This window comes from Bufo gargarizans, chromosome 11 (genome assembly GCF_014858855.1).
Source record: "Bufo gargarizans isolate SCDJY-AF-19 chromosome 11, ASM1485885v1, whole genome shotgun sequence".
Taxonomy (NCBI): Eukaryota; Metazoa; Chordata; class Amphibia; order Anura; family Bufonidae; genus Bufo; species Bufo gargarizans.
In genome coordinates, this window is record NC_058090.1 from 90,836,977 (window position 1) to 90,861,399 (window position 24,423).

A 24,423-nucleotide genomic window follows, 5' to 3' on the forward strand; every position below is an offset into this window, starting at 1 on the left:
TGAGGCTTTGCCTATGATATTTTCTTTACATGGAACAGGATCTCCACTGCTGTTCAAGAAAAACTTTAATTCAATTTCTGGTTATACAATCTCCAAAATGAGGAACGGGACATCCAGTGTACATGCCGGGGGTAAGTCTGGTAAGTCTGGTTATTTCTATCTCGACCCAGTTGTGATGTGAATTTTCTTGGGCTCTCCCCTTTGTAATAGTGACAGGATCTTGTGGTTCTACTGTACAAAAATAAAATGGGATTGAGTTCCCTTCATGGGAAGGTAAGGTAAATGACACGGCCACTATTCAAAACAAGGTAAATGACAAGATTGCCACTCAAGACAAGATAAATTACAAGGCCAACACTCATAGCAATATAAATGACAAGTCCACCACTCAAGACAAGATAAATGACAAGGCCACCTCTCAAAACAAGGCAAATGGCAACATTACTGCTGAAGACAAGGTAAATGACAAGGCCACCACTCAAGACATGTTAATTGACAAGCTCACCACTCAAGACAAGGTAAATGACAAGGCCACCACTCAAGAAAAGGTAAATGGCAAGTCCATCGCTCAAGACAAGATAAAGGACAAAGCCACCAAGCAAAACCAAGTAAATGGCATGGACATCATTTTTCAAGACAAGGTAAATTATATAGCCACCACTTAAGACAAGGAAAGTGACAAGGCCATAACTCGTGAGAGATACAACAGTCTAAACAAAAATCACATAAAAAGATACAAAACATCCTGCACAATGTAATAAATGAATATGCGGATGTACATGGCTACATTTATAAAAGAAAAATAACAGAAAATAATCTAATATCTATCTATCTATCTATCTATCTATCTATCTCATCAGTGGTGTAGTGTGGGGGGGGGGGGGGCAGGGGGGCCATTGCCCCGGGCGCCAAACTGCAAGGGGGCGCCCACCAGCACAGACAATATACAGCTCACTGCCTATATCAGTGAATGTTTTGGGCAGTCACTGCGCCTACCACCTACAACAGCTGCGCTACGGCGGGACGCAGCACTAGTAGTTTGCCCTACAATCTGGGAGCTAAGGAGAGAGATCGGGTCTCCTGACAGCCTCCTCCTCGCTCCAAGCAGGTACTTTCTGTTTCCTAGCTGCGGTGGCTTCTGATGCCTGGCCCGCTCCTCTCCCTGTATCCAGGATCTGGAAGTGGTGGGTGCAGATCCTCTGAGGCAGACACACGCAGTTCCAGTGCTCTGCTGACTGGATGTTGTTCCCGACTCAGTCCCTTTTAGGCTGCACAGTCACACAGCACCTTCTAGCTCTGCGGTTCTTAGGGGTGTAGGCAGGCAGCTAGGGCACACAAGTTTTACACTTTTCACCACCAAAGTTTCTGTTCCTTCCTAATGACCTCACTGTGCCCCTCCGACCTTCTGACAAAGCGGACAGTCGCTGAAGCCTGAGAAGATCTTCTCCTACTTCCCCTGCCATCAGCTTCTTCAAGACTGCAGGTTAACCCCCTCCATCCTGGCCACAGTGTTATCCAGCATGTAAGTTATTTTCTATTATCTGTCACACACAAATGTGTGTATATATATATATATATATATATATATATATTGGGGTTGGGAATGAATTCAAGTGGTTGTGCCAATTTTGGAAGTTATCTCCTATTCATAGGATGGGGATAACTAACTGGTTAGTGGGGGTCTGACTACAGGGACCCCACTGATCCCAAAAACCAGAATCCTGTTCCCTCAATCTGATGGAGTGACAGGTCAGCCATGCCCTCTGCCACTCCAGTCATTCTCTATGGGACTGCCAGAAATGGCCGAGCGCTGCACTGGGCTATCTCCGGCAGTCCCATAGAGAGTAAATGGAGCGGCCACTTCATCAGATTGGGAGAAAGAAACTCCCACTATCAGTCCGGTGTAGTATTCAATCACTATGAGGTGGTAATAAGTGTTCATGGTTTTAGCAGTATTATTTGTATATTAGGCTGCATTCTTATGTTGTCAATTACGGGCGTTTTTTCCTCGCAGTGGAAAACTGCCGTGTAGTACAGTACCGGCAAAGTGTATGGGATTAGCCAAATTTCATGCACACTTTGCAGATTTTGAAATCTTGTATTTGCAATTTTTTTAAATGAATTTCCCCCTTTTCAATAGAAGGGTGAGATCTGTTAAAATAAGCATGAAATCTGAAACAAAAACCACAAGTAATGTGCACAAAAAACAAGCGGTAATCCGATAATGTTTTGTGTTGGTAATGCTGGTTTTGGTATAGTGTTGTATTATTAGTCAGTATTACTACTATTTGGACTTTATATAGTGTTATTGGTAATATTGATCTTTGTATAATTTGGGGTGTAGTTCCATAAAAAAGGGCGTGTGCACAGATAAGGGGGCGCAATACTTTGCTTGCCCCGGGGACTGGTAACTCACTGTATCTCATATCTAGTCATCCAATCTTCCATCTATCTCGTATCTCTTTTAAATCTGAAATCCACAGTATGTAATTATCTATATTATATATATGTATAAGCTAGCATTATTAGTGTATGGCCCTATGATGAGTTGTACCACTTTATTACACTGTTATATTGTAATGTTTTACAAAAAATACACCATAATCCTATGTAAATAAAATTGAAATTACATTAGTAAAATCAGCATAATAACTGGACATAATAACTATGATATAAAATGATAAAGTCCCATTTCTTACCTTGTATAAGGAGAAGGATATAGACAACCCCCATATCTGCTGCTCAGCACAGGGGTCCGGTACATACTGGATATTACTGTAGATTATACTGGTATATACTCCCCATATGTTACCATATATAGAAATGTACAGAGCTCTGGCTCCTCCTGCCTTATCATGAAGGACACTGCCAAACACGTACTTCTCACCTCATTAGGAAAGGCACCACCAAACACGATATTATCTGAAGCACATTCTATACATGAAATAGACAAACATTTCTCGGCCCCTGAAAATGTATAAAGGTTAATTGTGCACGTACAGTTCAGTGCTAGTGAGATATCTTGGGTTGTCTTGAGTTATGAAGATCTCTGATGAATCTGTATGGCTTCAGTGCATCATCAAACACAACACTCCTTGGTTTCTGCCACCAGTGGAGGTCCCAGTTCACAAATTCCCATCAGTGGTATCATATGATAGATCCCAATGTCACAGCAGACGATTCCTTCATCTCAAGTCATATTATACAGTAGGTCCAGAGAGTTCATTTCCTGATATACAAGGGGGCAGGAAGTTGTAACCTTAGTCAGCCATTTTTTAGCTATGCGGCTTAGTCTTGGTCATCCAGTCACCCACAATCATACAATGCAAAAATAATTTTCATCCTTCTCCTCTCATTCCTCTCCCTCCCCACTTTCTATTCATGTCTGTCAGTCTATTGCATTAACTTCTTGCACCTTATCATTGTACTGTAACTGTGAACAGGAAGTCAGTATCCATAGTCAGCCATTTTGAAATGATGGATCTTAGTCATGGTCATCCACTCACCAACGTGCATACAACAATCCAAAAATCCCATCGTCTGTCCATGGGCCAGTCTTGTGCATGTAATTTCTTGTGGCTAATCATCATACTGTTATTTTGAACAGGAAGTTGCATCCTTAGTCAGCCATTTTGAAATTAGTCTGCATACAACTATGCAAAAATAATTATCTGCCCTCTCCTACATTATTCTCCCATCTTCTGCCTGCATCTGTCAGTCCTCTGTATGTTACTTGGTGTACCTACCTGAATTCTGAGTTCTATATAGATTTAAGTTAACTTTTGTAGGTTTCTATGGTGAGTTAAGTTCAGTACAGCATGGTTCTAAAGCAACCTAAGTTCAGCTCAGCAGATTTCTATAGCTATTTCCGACAAGATCAGTTCCATAGGCGTCTATGATGATCTAAGTTTGATTCTTCAGGGTTCTATGGTGAGCTAACTCAGTGGGGTTCTATAGTGATCTAACTTTGGCTAAGTAAGGTTCTAGGGTGATCTTAATTTGGTTCAGTAGCATCTAAGTTTAGTTCTGTTGGCATCTATAGTGAACTAAGTCTACCTCAGTAGTGTTCTAATGTGATCTAAGCTCCGTTCAGTAGAGTTCTATAGTGATTTAAATTGCACACTATAGGAAAAAGCACCAGCCTATGTGCGTTCCCCAGGTCCGGGCCACCAAATAGGCTGGTGCTTTTTCCTATAGTGTGCAAGCACGACCACCACCGATGAATTGCAGGGTGGTCATAGCCATGGAAATTGTGTGAAAAATTCACAAAATATTGCGAAAACTAATATTGCCTATGTCACTCATCACTAGACATTAATGATTAGACATTAATGACATATCCTTTCAATATACAAGGAATGCCTATGATAGGAAAGCCACCTGAATGACCTCTTGAAAAACGGAGGGCTTACATGGCCTTAACCTATCTTTAACTTTGACAAAAGACCAATACTGGCAAGGTCAGTTCCGTAGGCATATATGAAGATCTAAGTTTGATAGTTTGATATTTTTGATAGACTATCTAAACACTGGTGTGAGGAATAAGAGTTTTCCTACTTACTGTTCTGAGGTTAACACCTTTATCAGACCCTTATATACATCACAGACAGGATGTTGTGTTATCGTCCATTGTTTCCATAGTTCCATCCACAGGAAGGTAGAAATGTATGAAACTTACAGACTGGACTTAAAAAAAAATTTTTTTATCTTAACCAAGCCAAATTTTTTTCCTTCCTACGTTCCAAGTACTGCAAATTTTTAAAGTTTAACTCACATATTCAGTTTTTATTATGCTTTTTTTATAAATACTGTAAAAAAACAAAAACCTTGGAATTATTTTTTTGTGCATGGCCAGATTCTGACAGCCATAACTTTCTTTTTTTAGCTTTTTATCTACTTGTGTTTTTATTGGTACCATGTTGGGGTACATATGAATTTCTAATTACTTTTTACTCCATTTTTTTTTTTTGAGGGGCAAGGTGACCCAAAAATTTTAAAATGTACATTTTTATTTCTTTTTCCACTACGAAATTAGTTCAGACATTTTCAGACACGCCGTTTTCTATTATATCTATTTATTTCATTGCTTATTTTTATATGTAAAATTGGAAAAGATGATGATTTAAAAAAACAAAAACTTTTTTCTTTTTTTTTTTTACTGCAATTTTAGCCCATTTTAGAGACCTGAACATAAAAACTTCTGATCACTCGTACCATAGATTACAATAGAATTATAGCTATTGCAGTCTACAGGATTTTTGCTGGCTGCCTGTCAGGCAGTACCTCAGGCAGAGCTTTTCAGACAGCTTTCGATGACCCAGACTGTCCTATAAACCAATCAGAGGCCCACAATTTAGCCCTGGTGGCTGAGATCAGAAGAGAGCTAGTTACCATAGCATCTGAGAGGTTAAATGACCAGAGTAGGAGTTATCTCTGATCTCGATCATTGTGGCCAGATGTATTATAGGAGCAGGATCACCTTGTGAGCCTACTTTATACATGCTTCACCCACCCATGATGGATATATATGTCATAGAACACTAAAGAGGTAAAGTTTATAAAGTAAATGTGTGATATTTGAATTGAAATGGCCGATTGGAAGGGAATTACAGGGGCCCTTTCACAGGACCCATCCATGCTTAGTTTTCTGAGAAGTCAGTGGGGGGGGGGGGTGATTTACTAAGCAAAATTATTTTTGAGCGCTCTAAATCTATTTTATTATGTGCCTGGATTATATTTACACCAACCTAGTCCTTTTTTTAATTATAACTTTTAAAACAAATTTCAGAAGCACAACTCAGCATGGGTGGGGTTTACAAAGTTTGCAGGTGGCAAAGAAAATGTCGCCCACTTTCTGCAAAACATAAAAAGATGCAGTATACAATACAATTGTATTCAATAATGTGTGAACCGTCTGCTCAACTTATGTACAAGACAAGTACATAAGTCTTGTCCCCTTAAAGTCCTGGTCCCTTTAAGAGAAGGTGCTGGGCAAGATAATGAAAGATGATCGATGGCATGTTGTATATATAGGCTTCTCCCTCTATGATTGCACCTTCCCACATTCCTGGGACATCCCTGACTACAGAAAGGGTTGTCTTGTTGGGGGTCCATAAATACTGTGGGCAGTCCGATGTATCAGAAGCTGGACTGGAGCTTTGAGATATGTTAAATGGATGAGGTTTTTATTAGAGATGACTCGACCAATTTTAAAAATTCTGAAATTTGACTTAAATTTTTAAAAAAGTTCAAAAAGAGCGAATTTTCCTAGTAATTGGGGCACTTCAAGTTGGGTAGAGTTTTTCCAGACCTGAATCAAATCAGTCAGCGAATTCAGCTGAATCAAAGCAGAACTGAATTTTAAAGCGTCACAGAATTTTGGTAAAATTTACTTTTGATATATCATAGAAATAATCAGTCGGCACTCTGGAAGAGGGTGGTTGCAGGCCCATACATCCAAGTAGAATAAGTGGATCAGCACTCAATTTTGGATTCTAATAAATCTTCCCTTTATTGCCATAAGCAGAATACAGGCAGATGTGACGCGTTTCGGGTAAACAACAGCCTTTTTCAAACAAGCATGTGACATTCTTGTTTGGAAAAGGCTGTTTAGTCGAAACACATCACATCTGTCTGTATGGCAATAAGGTGAAGATTTATTAGCATCAAAAAGTGATATATCATAGAGACATATGAAAAGTGTTGATTGGTGGCGGTCAGACAACTGAGATCTCCATTGATCTCTGGAGGAGAAAGAAGCATGCGCATAGCAGAAGAGGGACTCGAGATGGGCCCTTGCACATCTATTGAGCCCCTCTCCTTATTCCAGCAATGGAGGGTGGGTCACAGAGCTCAGACTTCCGACGGTCAAAACTTTTGATATGTCCCTAATATGGCATATTTTAAATTTTACCAAAACTCAGAGACCTATTAAGAAATTCACTCATCTCTGGTCATTATCAAATATAATCATCACCATTATCTAGCTGGAGTCTACTTAATTGCCATATACCAGTTGGTCTGTACTCCCACACTGAGCTCCCACCAATCAGCGATATCAGTCCAGAGCATGAGAATAGAATAGACAGTGTCAATAACCATTATGTTGGCTCTTGGGATCACTACTCCTCTGGGAAGGCCCAAATTTAACTATGGATCCATTTCACTGCTAAAAAAGTGATGGCATATTTCACCCCTGACTTTAGTCAACCTGTGTGCCCACCGCTACATGGTGTTATCGCCTTAAAGGCACAGAACACATCAATTCATATATAAGGTACAGTACAAGGCCTGCGATAAAGTGTACATCTATGATCATATGCATTCCTTCATCTAATGCAGTATAGCCTACAGTACATTAACATGTGGCACAGGGATTGTTGGACCCCCTCGGGCACCAGGTCATATCACAGCATACATAGTATAACATGCCAGTAGTCTCCAGTTACTTAAATGGTGGAGAACAGTTTGATAATATGGTTGCAGGAAGGGAGGTGGTTAGGTTCTCAAACAGTCCTCATCAGGACACCCTTTACAACCTAAGGGAACGTCAAGGACTATGAGGCTCCTGTAATTATTTCAAGTAGTTGCTGCCCGTCCCTCAGTATAGACATAATTGTTTGATTAGCAGGGGTCCGACAGCTCACACCCAAGCCAATCAGCCATTCTTTAGTAGCTCAGGCGTCAGAACTTCACAGCTCTGCCCATTATGTAGTGGACAGAGTTGGGTACTGCAGTTCTGCTACCTCTGAAGTGAATGGTAACCAGTTCTCTCCACTAGAGTATTGACCAATCTGTGTATGATTGGTGCTGACTTTCGATGCCGGAGCTACTCTAAAGCATCTGATAGATGGGAGTGCAGAGTTTGGACCTCCACCGATCAAATGGTGATGGCCTAAAATCCTAGACAACCTCCTTAAAGTTATTCTTCATTTTATGGACAGCCATGAGCAAAGCACTAGTGTTGTGGGAACACATCGAGGTTGTTTGGTTATTAATATAGCTGCCACCTTTTGGACTAACTGAAGGTGGCACATTGCCTTTTTCTTGGAGGGCTACGTTAGTCGAGCTATAAAGTTTATCAAGATATAAGCTGTGTACTGGGGTGGGCTATCCAGGATACAGCGAAGTCACGAACGAGGAAAGCAACTCCAACACCAGATTTTGCTAAAACAGAATTTTACTAACACGTGTTGCACAGCATGGTGCCCTCTGATGGATGCCAGTGGAAATTTTGTGATAATTTACCTACTGGCGGGCACAAGTAAAACTGCCTCGCCATAGCCTGCGGTGCAACACAACAGTTTACAATCTTACTGTACTCTATATTATTCTCTCTCCCATAACTAGTCTGGTAGCATGTGCTTGATAATTACTCCTGAGCAAAACTCTGAACTGGATAGTGTTTGTGGGGGTGTTTATCAGCTCTCAAATGTGTAATGTCCTTTTTTTGTAGGACCAGTAGCAACTCTTTAGACCTGACACAAAGCAAAGACCCTAACTAGCTAACTACAGGCCTGGTCTAAGTCTCTAGGCGACCGGGGTCTGCTCTTTATCCACTGATGTCTCTGAACCGAACAACCAGTCTCTGCAGCAAACATGAGGTCTCACAGGGTATGCAGCTTGTTCCTTAGCTGTTGTCAGCCTTCCTGGAAACAATCCTCCTTTCCCCGGACTGGAGCTGGGTCTTGGACAACGATCAGCTTCACTCAGATGCAGCTGGGGTCACGGAGAAGGTCCTCTCACTCCTGGATCCATTAGTTTCTCTGCTCACACACAGTTCCTCAGCTCGCTCCTAGGATGGCTGCGGCAGCTACTTCATGCTCAGAAGAACCACACCTCTCATTAATATGGAAATATATATGCAGTCAGTCAGCTGTACCTGGGAAACAGCAGCATCTTGTGGCCAAACAGCAGAACGTCAGTCCAGAACATTTATTTAATCCACACACAAAAAGTGTTCAAACAGGGAGCACTGTTTCTCAATCTCACAAAGACGTGTGGAGAGATCCTCTGTTGGAGTAAGGCTTTTAATATTTGCAATGCTTTTCATGTGAAAGTATGAAGATTTATTAACAGTCCATTCTTCTCCTTCAGATGTTCCTTCACCCCAGTTCTTCTGGTCTTTTCACAGTTCCGCTTTTTGGTCACCTGTGAATAACAGTAAATTGCAATAATTCATGGTTGCCAATATAACTGGAACACCTTTAGTGTAATTGATATATACCATCAAGTAATTTGCTTTTGTTCACTTTAGGTATGTTATATGAGATTAAAGGACACGTGGCTAACTTGTTATAAAGATTATAAATCTTATAGGATGTGGAAAAAAACTGCATGTCCTTGAGTTTTCAAATACAAAGTTATACATTGCCCAAATAAAGCCACACAACTGCCACATCATACTCATACCTGTCATACAGAGTCCTAATGATTGTGCTACAGTGTGCAACTTTACTGTGCTACATGGAGTGTAATGTAAGTCTACCATATAGCTGATATATTTAAAGAGAACCTGTCAAGAGACAGAAAATCTATGAAATCCTAACAGACTCCCTGCTTACAAGTAGCTATTTCGATACCATCTATTGGTTTGACATTTATAAGGTTCAGTGTAACTACTACCCCATCGTCTTTCCCCCAATGTTGTCTTACCTGTTCATCGTTCTTCTCATGTTCCTCCAGCTCCCTGGTTACAAATAGCCATTTGTAACCCTAAAAAGCAATGCACTTCCAGAAAAAAAACATAGCTAGAAATGAGCTGGGAATGGAGAGAAGAGAAGCTTGATTTGACAGTTCTCCTCCTATTTGCCCACAGAAAGCCTTGTCAATCAAGCTTAGCCGGTCCAGGAGAGGCCGTTGGGGAGCCACCCAGATGACCCTTCTCCCAGTTTCCAGCTCATTTCTAAACAATGTTTTCACTGCAGCATTTCAGAATAAAACACAACTAAGATTGTAGCCAGGGGGCCTGTCAAGATTTTATGCTCCCTGTTTCAAGAAGTATGAATCTCCAAGACATTTCCTGTGTTTTTATAATGTCCACCATTTTGAATAACCGATCCTCACAAGGAAGGCATGCACACCTGTTTGTAACCAGGGAGCCTGTTATTTCATGCTGTGGTTTGGGCAGTATGAATCTCCCAGAGATTTCCTATGTTTTTATCATCTCCACAGCTGTTTGTGTAGTACCCCAGAGCGGGCACTACCATTACTACACCCTGCTACGGTCTCTAAGGTCTAACAATAATGTAATCTGTGTATTTATTCCAGGTCCTTATGGTCCAGGGCATTAATAGTATTACTATGAAACTGTTAAGTAATGTGCCTGGTTCACCAGCAGATGGCAGTGTATCTGGTATAGAGAGAGAGACAGATCTTTAGATAGAATGGAACATACTATTCCATTCTTCCCCTTTTGGGCAGAAGTGGGCTAATCCTGCTTCCTACCAAGGGAGAGTTGCAGGAAGCTATAGTCAGTTTAGATTCCATAGTGAAGCTTGAAAGACACAAGAGATGGCACAGTAAAGGGAATGGCCCACGCTCCTGCATCAGGAATGTCCACAGGGGAAGCAGCTCATAGAGCACTCTGACTCCTTACAGTTTACAGAGTATCACAAGGGGGTCAAAAGCCAAAGGCAATCCACTCAAAGGTACCAGAACTGTCAGAAAGTCCAGCAACCAGACCGAAGCCAAAGTCTAGCACAGCAGAGAAAGAGAAAGCAAGATATCCAAGTTTGTTTACGCTACAACCTGCTGGAACCAAGATAAAGACCAAATACTGTCTGGATGCAAGTTTATTTAAGTAAAGCTGTTGAACTTTCACCAAGTCTGGACTCTTACTCCAGCAACTATAACTTCCCTTTTATTGCTACGAAGCCTAACTCTGGGGAGCGACACTATCCATTTAGGAGTACTGTGACACACACAACTAGTAAGGCCGAATCACCACTCCCCATTCCTAAAACCTGGGACAAGATCGGCCTGCGCGGGTGGGGGGGGGGTGCATTGCATTTGTAACCAGTAAACTTGTTGATATTTCATTCTACCTGTGGTTCAAGAAGTATGAATCTCTAAGAGATTTCTTATGTTTTTAACATGTTCACCATTTTGAAAATCTGTTCCTCTCAAAGATGGTATGCACAGCTATTTGTAACAGGGAGTCTGTTGACATGTCATGCTACCTGTAGTTTGGGAAGTATGACTCTCCAAGAGATTTCTTATGTTTTTATCATGTCCATCATTTTGAAGATCTTTCCACCAAAGATGGTGTGAACAGCTGTTTGTAACCAGGGAGCCTGTCAATATTTCATGCTGCCTGTGGCTTGGGCAGTATGAATCTCCTGACAGGTTCCCTTTAAAGAATCACAAGGCTGTTGAAAACCCAGCCCTTTAAGGGAAAATAGCTATAAATATTATAGAAGTAGTGGTCCAGGTCTCACACCACTGGGGTAACTGATGGGACATGTCTTTAGAAAATGGTTTGCTTCTGGAAGACAAACCCATTAAGAATTGGTTTAAAATTCATTACAACAATGATGGCCACAAAAAATGGAATCCAGTGGAAAGTTTTGTTTTAGCTTCCAAATTGGCTGACGTTCTTCCTTATGTATAACATTACATGTCTTATTTATTGTCCATGGACCTTCAACTACTTCAGAAATATGTCTCAAATATATTCTATGCCAACTACTGGTTTGATCTTTACATGGGTCCATGATGCTATTGTCCCATCGTTTTTCTCATAATGTTGTCATACCTGTTTCTTCAACAAGAGTTAAATCATCTTCATTCTCATAGTCATCATTCTTCTTATGTTCCTCCACCTTGTCTTGTTCATCCAGGTCACCTGCAAATAAGAGTGTGTTGCTAAAATCTATGGTTGCCCATATTTTACAGAAAATTCTTGGGGCACCTATGTGTATTACATGGACTCTAAACCTTCACTTTGTTCATATACTACAAATGAAATATCATGCCTGAATAAAGAAGGACACATCTTTCTGTTAAGTCAAAGAGCCATAGAGTTTCAGCCACAACATATAATGTAGGATCTAGTGTTGGGCTACTATTCTGCAGCACCAGATTCTTTTGAAGAACCACATGACTTTCAGCAACCAAAAGATTCTACAACTATAACTTTACAAAAGTTCTGTAACTCTTCACCAGGTCCCTCAGGACTTTAACTTTTATACATGCATATACATTATATATTATGCTGTAATGTGCACATAAATAGCACCGCTATACCAGACTGCTCAACAAATAAATACTCCCCACTGGGCATCAATGCAAAAATAGGAGCATCAACTAATTATAATACTGGTGTCTCTGGGGCAGAGGGACTGTTGAGGGCCTCATGCACTGGGGCACAGTGCGACTTCTCTGCACCACTTTGAGCTACACCTAAAACTAGACTAGATCCCAAAATGATATTGATAAGGCCTTAGAGCCTGCTACAGGGTTGAAATCTGAATATTTTTAAAATTAATTTAAAATAGGATATTGTTACAGTGGCTCACCTTCCTAGACTTTTGGATTAAGGTGCAGTGTCCTTGGTGCACCCAAAGCCAAATTGATAAAAAATATATAATTAGTCAGTTTGATGGCAGGCACTCTATCATCTGGTATGGTATCAGCAATAGTCTGTATTCTAGTCGTTGTACATTATAACATTTCAATATTCTGTGCACAATATAAAATCAGTATAAAAAATACAAATACAATGAGATAAAACCAAAATAAAATAATGTAAAAATCCACTCGTTCTCCCATTCATCTAAGCTGATCCGTATATTAATCATGATGTTTGTTATATGACTCCATTGTTGAACCATAAACCATGTGACAATAGATGAGTACATAGAAAGTTCAAGAATTCAAGAAAGTCAAGAATTAAATCACCCAAAAATGAGTCCTCCTTTGAAATTGATTTCTTGTAAGAACCCCTGTATATAATCCATAATGTTCAATTCAAAATGTAAAAATATGAAAATGAATAAAAAATTATCCTAAATTGATATCTTCTTGTTCACACTTTGTATATATGTTTTATATTTTTATGTTAATATTTTATATTTAAATTTCTTCAATAGTTGACCGATAGTTCGTATATTCTTATTTAAGCTGTATATATCCAATTCATATTTAGATCATGTGACTCCAATTAATAGCGATTCATATATAAATCATGTGACTTTGATTAGCAGGATCCTTTATAGTAGTTATCATACTAGTCTCTTCAATAGTAATACTTCATATATAAATCATGTGACTCTGATTAATAGGATACTTTATAGTAGTTGTTACATTACCGCCCCATGGACAATCTATTGTTGAAGGTCCAAACTGTGTTTGGCTCCATCTGCTCTTCCTCCTGCATTTGCCTCCTTCTTAGTTGAGGCACAAGCTTCTCGCCTGGCCCTGTTCAAGCTTTTTCAGTGTCCCACGTGGTCTTTAGCTTTCCGCTTACCCACCTGGACTTTGTATTCAATACGCGGTCTATTGTGCTTTCTGATGTAATTTGGAGGCTTTAGTATATCTTTTCAGCGGAGATAATAATCACTGGGGTTATTTACAGTCAGGTCCATAAATATTGGGACATCAACACAATTCTGAAATTTTTGGCTCTATACACCACCACAATGAATTTAAAATGGAACAAACAAGATGTGCTTTAACTGCAGACTGTCAGCTTTAATTTGAGGGCATTTACATCCAAAAGTAATGGGACAGAATAATAATCATAAATCAAACTTTCACTTTTTAATACTTGGTTGCAAATCCTTTGCAGTCAATTACAGCCTGAAGTCTGGAACCAATAGACATCACTGGGTTTCATCCATGGTGATGCTCTGCCAGGCCTCTACTGCAACTGTCTTCAGTTCCTGCTTGTTCTTGGGGCATTTTCCCTTCAGTTTTCTCTTCAGCAAGTGAAATGCAGCTCAATCGGATTCAGGTCCGGTGATTGACTTGTCTATCGCATTACATTCCACTTCTTTCCCTTAAAAAACTGTTTGGTTGCTTTTGCAGTATGCTTTGGGTCATTGTCCATCTGCACTGTGAAGCGCCGTCCAATGAGTTCTGAAGCATTTGGCTGAATAGGAGCAGATAATATTGCCCGAAACACTTCAGAATTCATCCTGCTGCTTTTGTCAGGAGTCACATCATCAATGAATACAAGAGAACCAGTTCCATTGGCAGCCATACATGCCCACGCCATGACACCACCACCATGCTTCACTGATGAGGTGGTATGCTGAGGATCATGTGCAGTTCCTTTCCTGCTCCATACTCTTCTCTTCCTTTCACTCTGGTACAGGTTGATCTTGGTCTCATCTGTCCATAGGATGTTGTTCCAGAACTGTGAAGGCTTTTTTAGATGTCGTTTGGCAAACTCTAATCTGGCCTTCCTGTTTTGAGGCTCATCAACGGTTTACATCTTGTGGTGAACGCTCTGTATTCACTCTGGTGAAGTCTTCTCTTGATTGTTGACTTTGACACACATACACCTACCTCCTGGAGAGTGTTCTTGATCTAGCCAAATGTTGCAAAGGGTGTTTTCTTAACCAGGGAAAAAATTCTTCGGTCATCCACCACAGTTGTTTTTCAAGGTCTTCCGTGTCTTTTGGTGTTGCTGAGCTCACCGATGCGTTCCTTCCTTTTAAGAATGTTCCAAACAGTTGTTTTGGCCACACCTAATGTTTTTGCCAGCTCTCTGATGGGTTTGTTTTGTTTTTTTCAGCCTAATGATGGCTTCACTGATGGTGACAGCTCTTTGGATCTCATCTTGAGAGTTGACAGCAACAGATTCCAAATGCAGATAGCAGACTGGAAATTAACTCTAGACCTTTTATCTGCTCATTGTAATTGGGATAATGAGGGAATAACACAGACCTGGCCATGGAACAGGTGAGAAGTCAATTGTCCCATTACTTTTGGTCCCTTAACAAGTGGGAGGCACATATGCAAACTGCTGTAATTCCTGCACCGTTCACCTGATTTGGATGTAAGTACCTCCGATTACAGCTGACCGTCTGCAGTTAAAGCACATCTTGTTTGTTTCATTTCAAATCCATTGTGGTGGTGTATAGAGCCAAGAATTTTAGAATTGTGTCTATGTCCCAATATTTATGGACCTAACTGTATATGTATCCTTTCAAATTAGTAATACCAAACTCGTTTCAGGCTAACATGCTCCTTCAGTGGTTTTGGATACAATCCTCTCCCTCTAATTCTTTATATATTCTCCTTAATTATGGGGGCGGATTTCCTTTGGTATACTGTTGTTGCAAATACCTGGACTGGCACAATATCCTTATATCCACAATTAATACAGACAAATAAAGAATAAAATATAAGCATATAAAAACAATCTTTGCTGTGGTATAGTCTGTGTCCTTTAATTCATATACACTAATACTGTTCCTTCGTTACATGCATATAGAATTTTGGTCGCTAGCAATAAAACAAAATCACATCGTTTACAAAAAAACGCATATGCGTTTTCTATGCGTTTTAAGAAAAAAACTTTTTATTGTCTATTTTACAATGTTTTAGACCCTAAATTGAATTAAATTACCAAAAGAAAATTTGGATATAGAAAATTTGTGTTTCCTATTTCCATTTTGGTTTTATTCTTATTCTTTCTATTTCCTTGTTTCTTTTTCTCTTTTTTTCTTTATTCTTTTTCTCTTTTTTTGCTATTTCAGATGAGGACGTCAAGAAGAGAAAAGGGGTGAGGGCCTCACAAGGAGAAGAGATCGAGATGCTGGTAACACAGCCTGACCTCGATGTCCTGTCTCTTAAGGGCACCCACCCAGGAATCCAAATAGCTCCATTTCTGCGTTTAGACCCCCCGGTAACAGAGTGTTAAATTCAAAAATCCTCTTTGACTCTACTCGTGACATACAAGCTACATGATTACCCCCTCGCCACTGTTTTTGACCTTCTCAAAGTCCACAAAAGTAAGTTTTGTTGGGTCCCTGTTATGATGCTATTTAAAGTCTTTCAAAATTGAGTGTTGTTCAAATCTATTTTTAATGTTCGCAACATACTCTGCTATCCTTTTTTTTAAAAGGTTGTTTTCTTCTCCCTATATATTGTCTTTGGCATGGACATTCTAACATATAGATCCGCTGCGGCTGCCCCACAGTCGATGTTCGTGCATTGCGGTCCGCAGTTTGTGGGCCCCATCACGGCCACGGGGCGAACACGTTTGTATGCATGAGGCCTTAATTGTGAAAACTCAGGTTTCTTTGATTCAAAACCACTGAAGAAGGAGCATGTTAGCTCCGAAACGCGTTTGGTGTTACTAATTTGAAAGGATACATGTAAACAACCTCAGTGATTATCATCTCCGCTGGAAAGATATACTCAAGCCTCAAATTTACATCAGAAAGCGCAATAGACCGCGTATTGAACACAAAGTCCAGGTGGGTAAGCGGAAAGCTAAAGACCATGTGGGACGCCGAAAGAGCTTGAACAGGGCCAGGCGAGAAGCTTGTGCCTCGACTAACAACGAGGCAAACACAGGAGGAAGAGCAGACGGAGACAAACACAGTTTGGACCTTCAACAATAGATTATCCATGGGGCAGTAATGTAACAACTACAGGGTGGGCCATTTATATGGATACACCTTAATAAAATGGGAATGGTTGGTGATATTAACTTCCTGTTTGTGGCACATTAGTATATGTGAGGGGGGAAACTTTTCAAGATGGGTGGTGACCATGGCAGCCATTTTGAAGTCAGCCATTTTGAATCCAACTTTTGTTTTTTCAATAGGAAGAGGTTCATGTGACACATCAAACTTATTGGGCAGCACATTGAACACATTTTATAAGTGGTCAGAAACTTGTAAATAACTAATGAAAGAATAAAGTTACCTTAAAACCAAGCACACCATTGTTTTTGTTGTGAAATTCCCAATAAGTTTGATGTGTCACATGACCCTCTTCCTATTTAAAAAACAAACGTTGGATTCAAACTGGCCGACTTCAAAATGGCCGTCATGGTCACCACCCATCTTGAAAAGTTTCCCCCCTCACATATACTAATGTGCCACAAACAGGAAGTTAATATCACCAACCATTCCCATTTTATTAAGGTGCATCCATATAAATAGCCCACCCTGTACTATAAAGTATCCTATTAATCAGAGTCACATGATCTATATATGAAGTATTACTATTGAAGAGACTACTATAATAACTACTATAAAGTATCCTGCTAATCAAAGTCACATGATTTATATATGAATCACTATTAATAGGAGTCACATGATCTAGATATGAATTATTATCATTGAACATACAGATATATACAGCTTAAATAAGAATATATGAACTATCGGTCAACTTTTGAAGAAACCAAAATATAAAATATAAACATAAAAATATTAAAACATATATACAAAGTGTGAACAAGAAGATATCAATTTAGGATAATTATTATTCATTTTCATATTTTACATTTTTTATATAACATTATGGATTATATACAGGGGTTCGTAAAAGAAATCAATTTCAAAGGAGGACTAATTCATGTATTATTTTTTCATGAAATTTTTGGGTAATTTACCGTAATTCTATTCATCTATTGTCACATGGTTTATGGTTCAACAATGGAGTCATATAAAAAACATCATGATTAATATACGGATCAGGTTAGATGAATGGGAGAACGAGTGGATTTTTACATTATTTTATTTTGTTTTTATCTCATTGTATTTGTATTTTTTTATACTGATTTTGTATTGTGCACAGAATATTAAAATGTTATAATGTACAACAACTAGAATACAGACTATTTCTCATGCCATACCAGATGATAGAGTGCCTGCCATCCAAACGACTAGTTACTGTACTGCACCTTAATCCAAAAGTCTAGGAAGGTGAGCCATTGTAACAACATCCTATTTTAAATTAATTTTTAACCTCCTAAATATATTCAGCTTTCTTATATTAAAATCAGACCTCAACCCTGTAGCAGACTCCAAGTCCATACCAATGTCAGACCCCTTAAAAGGTGTCTTCAGAAGTTTTGACCCTCCTATGGAGCTTTCTCATCAGGAGTAGTGTATATAAGAAGTTATATTCTGCTGGGTTCTCTTACAAGTGCCCACTGCTCTGTGAATTAAGAGTTTCTCTCCTCTACTCTGTGTCTCCTCTACTAGTGTCTCCTGGTTGGATGCTACAGCTGTCACTTAAAGCAGAGAGAAGGGGCTGTGAAGAACCTCAATGCAGAGAGCACTTCACAGTGAAGCCCCACCGTAGGCACATGCAGGATCAGAATTTGGCAGGATGAAATTTCACATTCACACTACTCCTGAAAATAAAACCTCCCAAAGAAGGTATGTTTGCCATGTTCTCCCCAGTCCGACCTAGTGCTGTCAGCAGCTTAGCATGGTAGAACCTGCTGACAGACTCTATTTAAATATACAGTATTGTTTGAAATGCAACAATGGTTTACAGCAATGGTCCTGGTCACTCAACCGCTTACAGAAGAGATACTACAAAAAAAGTATCTTTGCCTGAATTCCTATCACTACTGCCCCATCATTTTACACATAAGGTTGTCTTACTTGTGTCTTGAAATAGACCTCCTGTGTTTTCATCTTCATGCAGATATTCAATCTTCTCCATATTTTGAGATGGTTGCAACTTCTTAAAATCCTCTGTGAATAGTGAACAGTAACGTGCTATAATCTATGGTCAACAATATGTCTATATGTGGACACCCAGTGGTCATGATGGGAGCTACGGCCTGTCAAGGACTTTTCTATCATGTCATGATAATGTGTTTAATTTGTAAATTGAGAGATCAGAGTCCTTAAAGCACACTGGTCACCAGGAGTGAAGTCTAGTAGGATTGATCCTGCTGCTTAAAATGATACCTGGCATGAAAATTGGTTGTGGTATTTCCCAGAAAATAGACTTTTTTTCTTAAAAAAATTGAGGACATCAGTGCACTTAGGGGCAGGGTCTAAGCCATTGGTGTGCCTCGGCTTTCCAGTGATGGATACACCTCCTCGGTACACTGTAGCCCTCATTTCCATAAAGAATAAAATTATTTTTCTCAGGAAAACCTTAACCGATTCTCACAAGAAAGTATATTATAGTGCATTTGTATTGTGCAGGAGTTGTGTGCGGTTCTGCTGCGATACCCCAGCTATATAGAGGGACAAACGCTATTGGAACAACTAATTTTAACTGGTGTGATATACTGATATCCAATGGCCGTCTAATCTACCTCCAGCCACATAATCACTTGTTCTTTTCTGTCCGGTCAATGCATACTGTTTGGGGCCTATACTCCACTGGCCTGCAGTAAAATTGATATCCATTGACCGTGTAATCTACCTCCGGCCACATAATTACTTGTTGTTTTCTGTCTGATGAATGCCTGATGTTTGGGGCCTGTACTCCACTGGCCTACAGTAAAATTTGTATCCATTGACCGCATAATGTACCTCGAGCCACATAATCAGAATTTCTTTTATGTCAGGTGAATGCCTAATTTTTAAGGCCAGTACTCCCGTGGCCTAAAATAAAAATTTTCTAGGCTCCAGCAGGGCACATTTTTGAGAATTTCCCTTTAGGACGCATAAAAATGGCCCCTAATTAAGATACATATTTTTGTGGGAATTTTTGTCATTGTCCATGTTGTGGGTCTATTTGTGCACTTCTACCAAGTATTTGGTGGCCGCAAATATGACCTGAAGGTTTTTCTGGTTCGCCTGCCAATAACGTGAATGGGGCCCACTGCGAACTTGCGGTTCACGAACATTTGATCACATTCGTGAACTGTCCCGGCCGATGTTCGTCCATCACTATTTATAGTGTTTATCCTGCTGCCAGGTGCTTTTTAACTAAATTTGGGGAAGTCTAAGATGGACAAATCTGTACCTCCAAAGGATGCCATATTATAGGCATATGGTGGTATGTATCCATTGTCCCTAGGCTCCATGTAAAAAAAAATGGTATACCAACTTATACTGTACCACTCTGATGGAAACCAAAAGGATACTCCTTTGGCCTTCATCAGGTGGTTCTCCAGCATCACCACCACAGGAAAAATGAAGCCTTACATAGTTATAATTAAAAATAGTGGGCTCTGTCTTTCAGAGTTAGAGACACTATAGGTAGTCACTCTCCATGGTAATGAAGACATGAGAGTCATAAAAGGGTAAATCATTGCAAATGTTTTTTTTTTTTTTTTAACCAGACAATTCCATTAAGTTTTTCCAAAAATATTCATATATTTGGAGATGTGTAGAAGAATATATTCTACACTATCTACTGGTTTGCGCTGTACATGGCTTCTCGTCATTACTGCACCATTATCTTGCTCATAATATTGTTTTACACGCCTCTTGGATGGAAACTGTTGAATATTCGTCATCGTCACAGTCATCAGTCTCAATATTCTTCCACCTCCTGTGTTCTTATCCTATCCTCAATGGGTTGTCTGTTTAATACAGGACAGGGCAGGTCCTCCAGAGCAAGAGGCACTCATTGTAACCATTCTGCACTCTGGTCAAGAGAAAAGGTTCCTGAACAGAAGACCTCTTCTTCAACTCAGAATTATGGATACATGAAAATGGGTTTTTACAAACAAGAGAACCCCTTTAATCACTAAGACAACAAAAGAGATTCCAAAGTTCTGCTTATTGAGCATTCACTGGTGTTCCTATGTATCATGACCCAGGGACCTTAAGCTACTTTAGAAAAAATTGTATATTGAACGTTTTGAGGAGAATATATTCTATCCTAACAATGATTTTTACATGGCTTCCAACTACTGCCCCAACATCTTGCATCATCATGTCATCTTACCTGTGTCCTGAACAGGAATGGTCAAATTTTCTTCATTCTCAGTTTCGTTCACATTATTACCAACCTCCTCACCTGTGAATAACAGTAAAATTCTATAATCCATTGTTTCCACAATTCCAAAAATATTTTGTTCAATTTTGTCAATGAGGTGATGGTTTAAATTTGTAATTTACTGCAGCGATATTTCAATTGTCCTCTTTTACCCACGAAGCCTATAGTATAGTTGAGACATCTAAAACCATACTATACTCAAAAAAATACTACTGTGTTAGAAATATAAGATACCACTATAATGACTTTGAGTTCCCAAAAATAATTAATCACTAACATCACCCAAGGACCTCATGGTCCTCCAGAAACATCCAAGACCAAAACTAATACTGTAGAATCTTGTGTACACTCCACTTTTTTTTTTAGAAGGATACACTGATGGTAAACTGGCCAGTGCTGAGACCGTTGCAGTCATCTTTAGCATGAGGGATCATCTGTCAGCAAGCGTTCAGTTCTCCTACAGTGCCACCACAGGACTAATTAAGTATTACACGGTACGATACACAAACAGCCTACTGATTTTATAAGGTCATCTTAAGTAAGGACACTTTTTGGAGCTACTCTCCACTCTGTGTGTGGGCCATCAAGGGGACATTCTCTCACTATTACCCAGAATACTCTAGAAGGCCTTGAAAAATAAAAATAAAATTTAACCAGGCCATATCTTTGAGCCCCTTCAGAAATATTTATATTCAATATTTTTACAAGAGAATATTTTATACCATATTCTAGTTTGACCTTTATATGGCTTCCTGTAACTACTGCCCTATCATCTTACTTGTAATGCTGTTTTACCTGATTCTTGAACAGGAATTGTCAAATGTTCTTCATTTTCAGGTTCATTGTTTTCATGTTCCTCCACCTCAGTCTGATCACCTGCGAATAACAGTAAGTTGCAATAATCCATTTCTGGGAAATTTGGGGGTTCACTGGTTACTGTTTTGTGGCAACTGGTTAATAAAGATTAGTATTAGTATAAGATGTGCTGGGACTGGAAGTGATGACTGGGTGATGACTGTCCTCTAGGGTACAATACGTAAAATACAAAAATAAAAAGGTATCACTGGCTGCTGAGGTATGGATTGTCTAAGGAATTATTCGAAGGGGATGTGGTCAAAAGTTTGCTCTCTGGCACATTAGACTCTAATTACAGGCAGCAAACAAAAAAAATATGTTCAAGCCCGCTCCTACTGGACAGAATAGAACGAGGTTACTTGGCAATGATCAGTATCCAATTGCAGCTTACATCCCCTATAAAATACAGTGAAAAATCTACAATGGACAACCCTCATGAGGAAGACCATGCCTACATATATTGGAAATATTTTTAAAAAATTTATTCTATAAATCTAGAAGTTTGACCTTTACATGGCTTCTTTTATTTAACTGCCTCATCATATTTGTTCCCTTACGTGATTCTTCAACCAAGATTGGCAAATGTTCTTCATTCTCATTGCCTCCATTCTCATGTTCTTCAGTTTCATGTCCTTCATGGTCATTTCCTTCATCCTCATGTCCTTCATTCTCATGTACTTCCACTCTGTGTACTCCTATCTCACCATCCAGGTCACCTGTGAATAACCATAAATTTCTGTAGTGTATAGTTGCCAATAGTATATATATATATATATATATATATATATATATATATATATATATATATATATATATATATATATATATATAGGTCCGTGCTGAAAATACTTTGATAGAAGCTTGCACAAAAACTATAGATTTTTCAGGTGGCTGTTCCACTTGATCTTCTTTCTCCAACTCCTCAGACTCTGAACCGACCAGCAACGAGCATATTCATCATTCCTCCCCAGTATATAAATCAGCCGGTAGTAAACATTAGCGTATGTTCCTTTATAGGAAAAATCAATATAGAGCAGACCCATAGGTAAAAGAATTCAGTATACTTTATTATACTCACACAATAAAAATTGCTGCCCGATCCGGGTTTCGCTCCTGCTTCATCTGGGGAGTCTCGGTTTCAGTTATTTAGGGCAGGTTTTATAGCCACATCATAAAAACATATGATTTATACACATTTTTAATAATTAAAAAACCTTTTTCCTACCGTAATCTTCTCCATATTTATCCTAAAATTCATAAAGACTTATCCCAATTGTTTTTAATCTCATATCTTTGCCGCATATAAGCGCTGGAACTTCCATTATTTTCCAATGCTGTACACAGAAGCAACTATAATCGTACCCATGGTCCTCATTATAAACATACTGATAGATTAGACACAAATATCCTTTCGCTATAATGATATATATCTCAGTTTGGAGAGGTTACAAAAGGCGCCGTATATTCCCTAATAGTGCTGCATCGTAACCTGTCACCGCCAGAGATCTGAGAAGCTCTGACAGACGTTCTTCAGTACCTCTTGCTTGAGGTTCTTTTGTTTTGGTTTCGTTTTGTCATCTCGTTTCCCTCTCTCAGCTGTCATCTAGTTGCACTGATTGCATCCCTTTATATCCCCTCCCATACTGCATCACTTTGCGGTTTATACAACTTCCTGGATGGTGCTCATTGCTAGATGCTGCAACTGCTGGCTCTTCAGTTAAGTCCAGTGGCGTACCTCCAATAGAGGCAGACCACGCAGCTGCTTCGGGGCCCCTGGGGAAGGGGGCCCGCAGTGGAGGATAGGCCCCGCCCACTAATTACACTTGTATGGCTACCTGAGAAAGTAAGAGGTGGAGAAGGACCTTTGGTGATGTCATCAACCATGTGACCAGTGCAGGAAGCCAATGAATAGCAGAGCAGCAGAAGTCTAAAGGACCTTTGGTGATGTCATCAACCATGTGACCAGTGCAGGAAGCCAATAAATAGCAGAGCAGCAGAAGTCTAAAGGACCTTTGGTGATGTCATCATCATGTGACCAGTGCAGAGGACTGGTGAAAGACCTGTGGCATATCACTGTGAGGGGGCGGAGCTTCTGTGTGGTGCCTGGAGGAGAGGTTAGTGGTGTTCTGGGATAACCCATAACATCCTAGAAAAGCTGGGAGTTGTAGTTTTGTCGTATTATATGTTTCTCAATGTAATTTAAACGTATGCCCTAGTACAGGCTGGTAATGCTGGGAGTTGTAGTTCTCTCCTCTTATACCCCCTCTTTGGAATGTATACTGATGTCCCATAATAAGTCTGGCCATACTGGGGGTTATAGTTATTTATTTTTAAAGCTCTTACCTGGTACAACTAGATGATGTCCTATAATCTGGACATGCTGAGAGTTGTAGTTCTCTTTTTTTAGGCTGGATTCGCATCACAGTTTAGTTTTCCGTTTTGCATGCAGGACTTTTTTCTGTCTAAAATAACGGATCTCCGACAGAAATGGCATAAACGGATGCCAAATGTGCAGAACTGATGCTTGAAATACAGGATCATTTTTTTTCTTTATTTTTCTGTTCATCTGACGGATCAGAAGAACTGAAAACTAAACGGTGATATGAACCCGGCCTAATACTCTGTGTAATGTCTGCTTGTATCTGATCATAACAGCCTGGACATGCTGGAAATTGTAGTTCT

General features: G+C 39.5%; 1 protein-coding gene across 6 annotated transcripts in view; it reads right to left on the reverse strand.

Annotated features, from left to right (window-relative positions):
• Positions 1–8,161: 8,161 nt before the first annotated feature.
• The window catches only part of LOC122921926, a 69,771-nt gene continuing 53,509 nt past the window's right edge, over positions 8,162–24,423 (reverse strand). For all 6 annotated transcript variants that reach the window (XM_044272259.1, XM_044272258.1, XM_044272257.1 and 3 more), the window contains 6 exons: positions 22,299–22,457; positions 21,682–21,762; positions 20,836–20,907; positions 18,582–18,674; positions 11,756–11,845; positions 8,162–9,150 (listed from right to left, as the gene is read on the reverse strand). In XM_044272259.1, the coding sequence (XP_044128194.1) occupies positions 9,128–9,150; positions 11,756–11,845; positions 18,582–18,674; positions 20,836–20,907; positions 21,682–21,762; positions 22,299–22,457 (518 nt within the window). In that variant the 3' untranslated portion in view covers positions 8,162–9,127. The remainder of the gene's footprint in view (positions 9,151–11,755; positions 11,846–18,581; positions 18,675–20,835; positions 20,908–21,681; positions 21,763–22,298; positions 22,458–24,423) is intronic.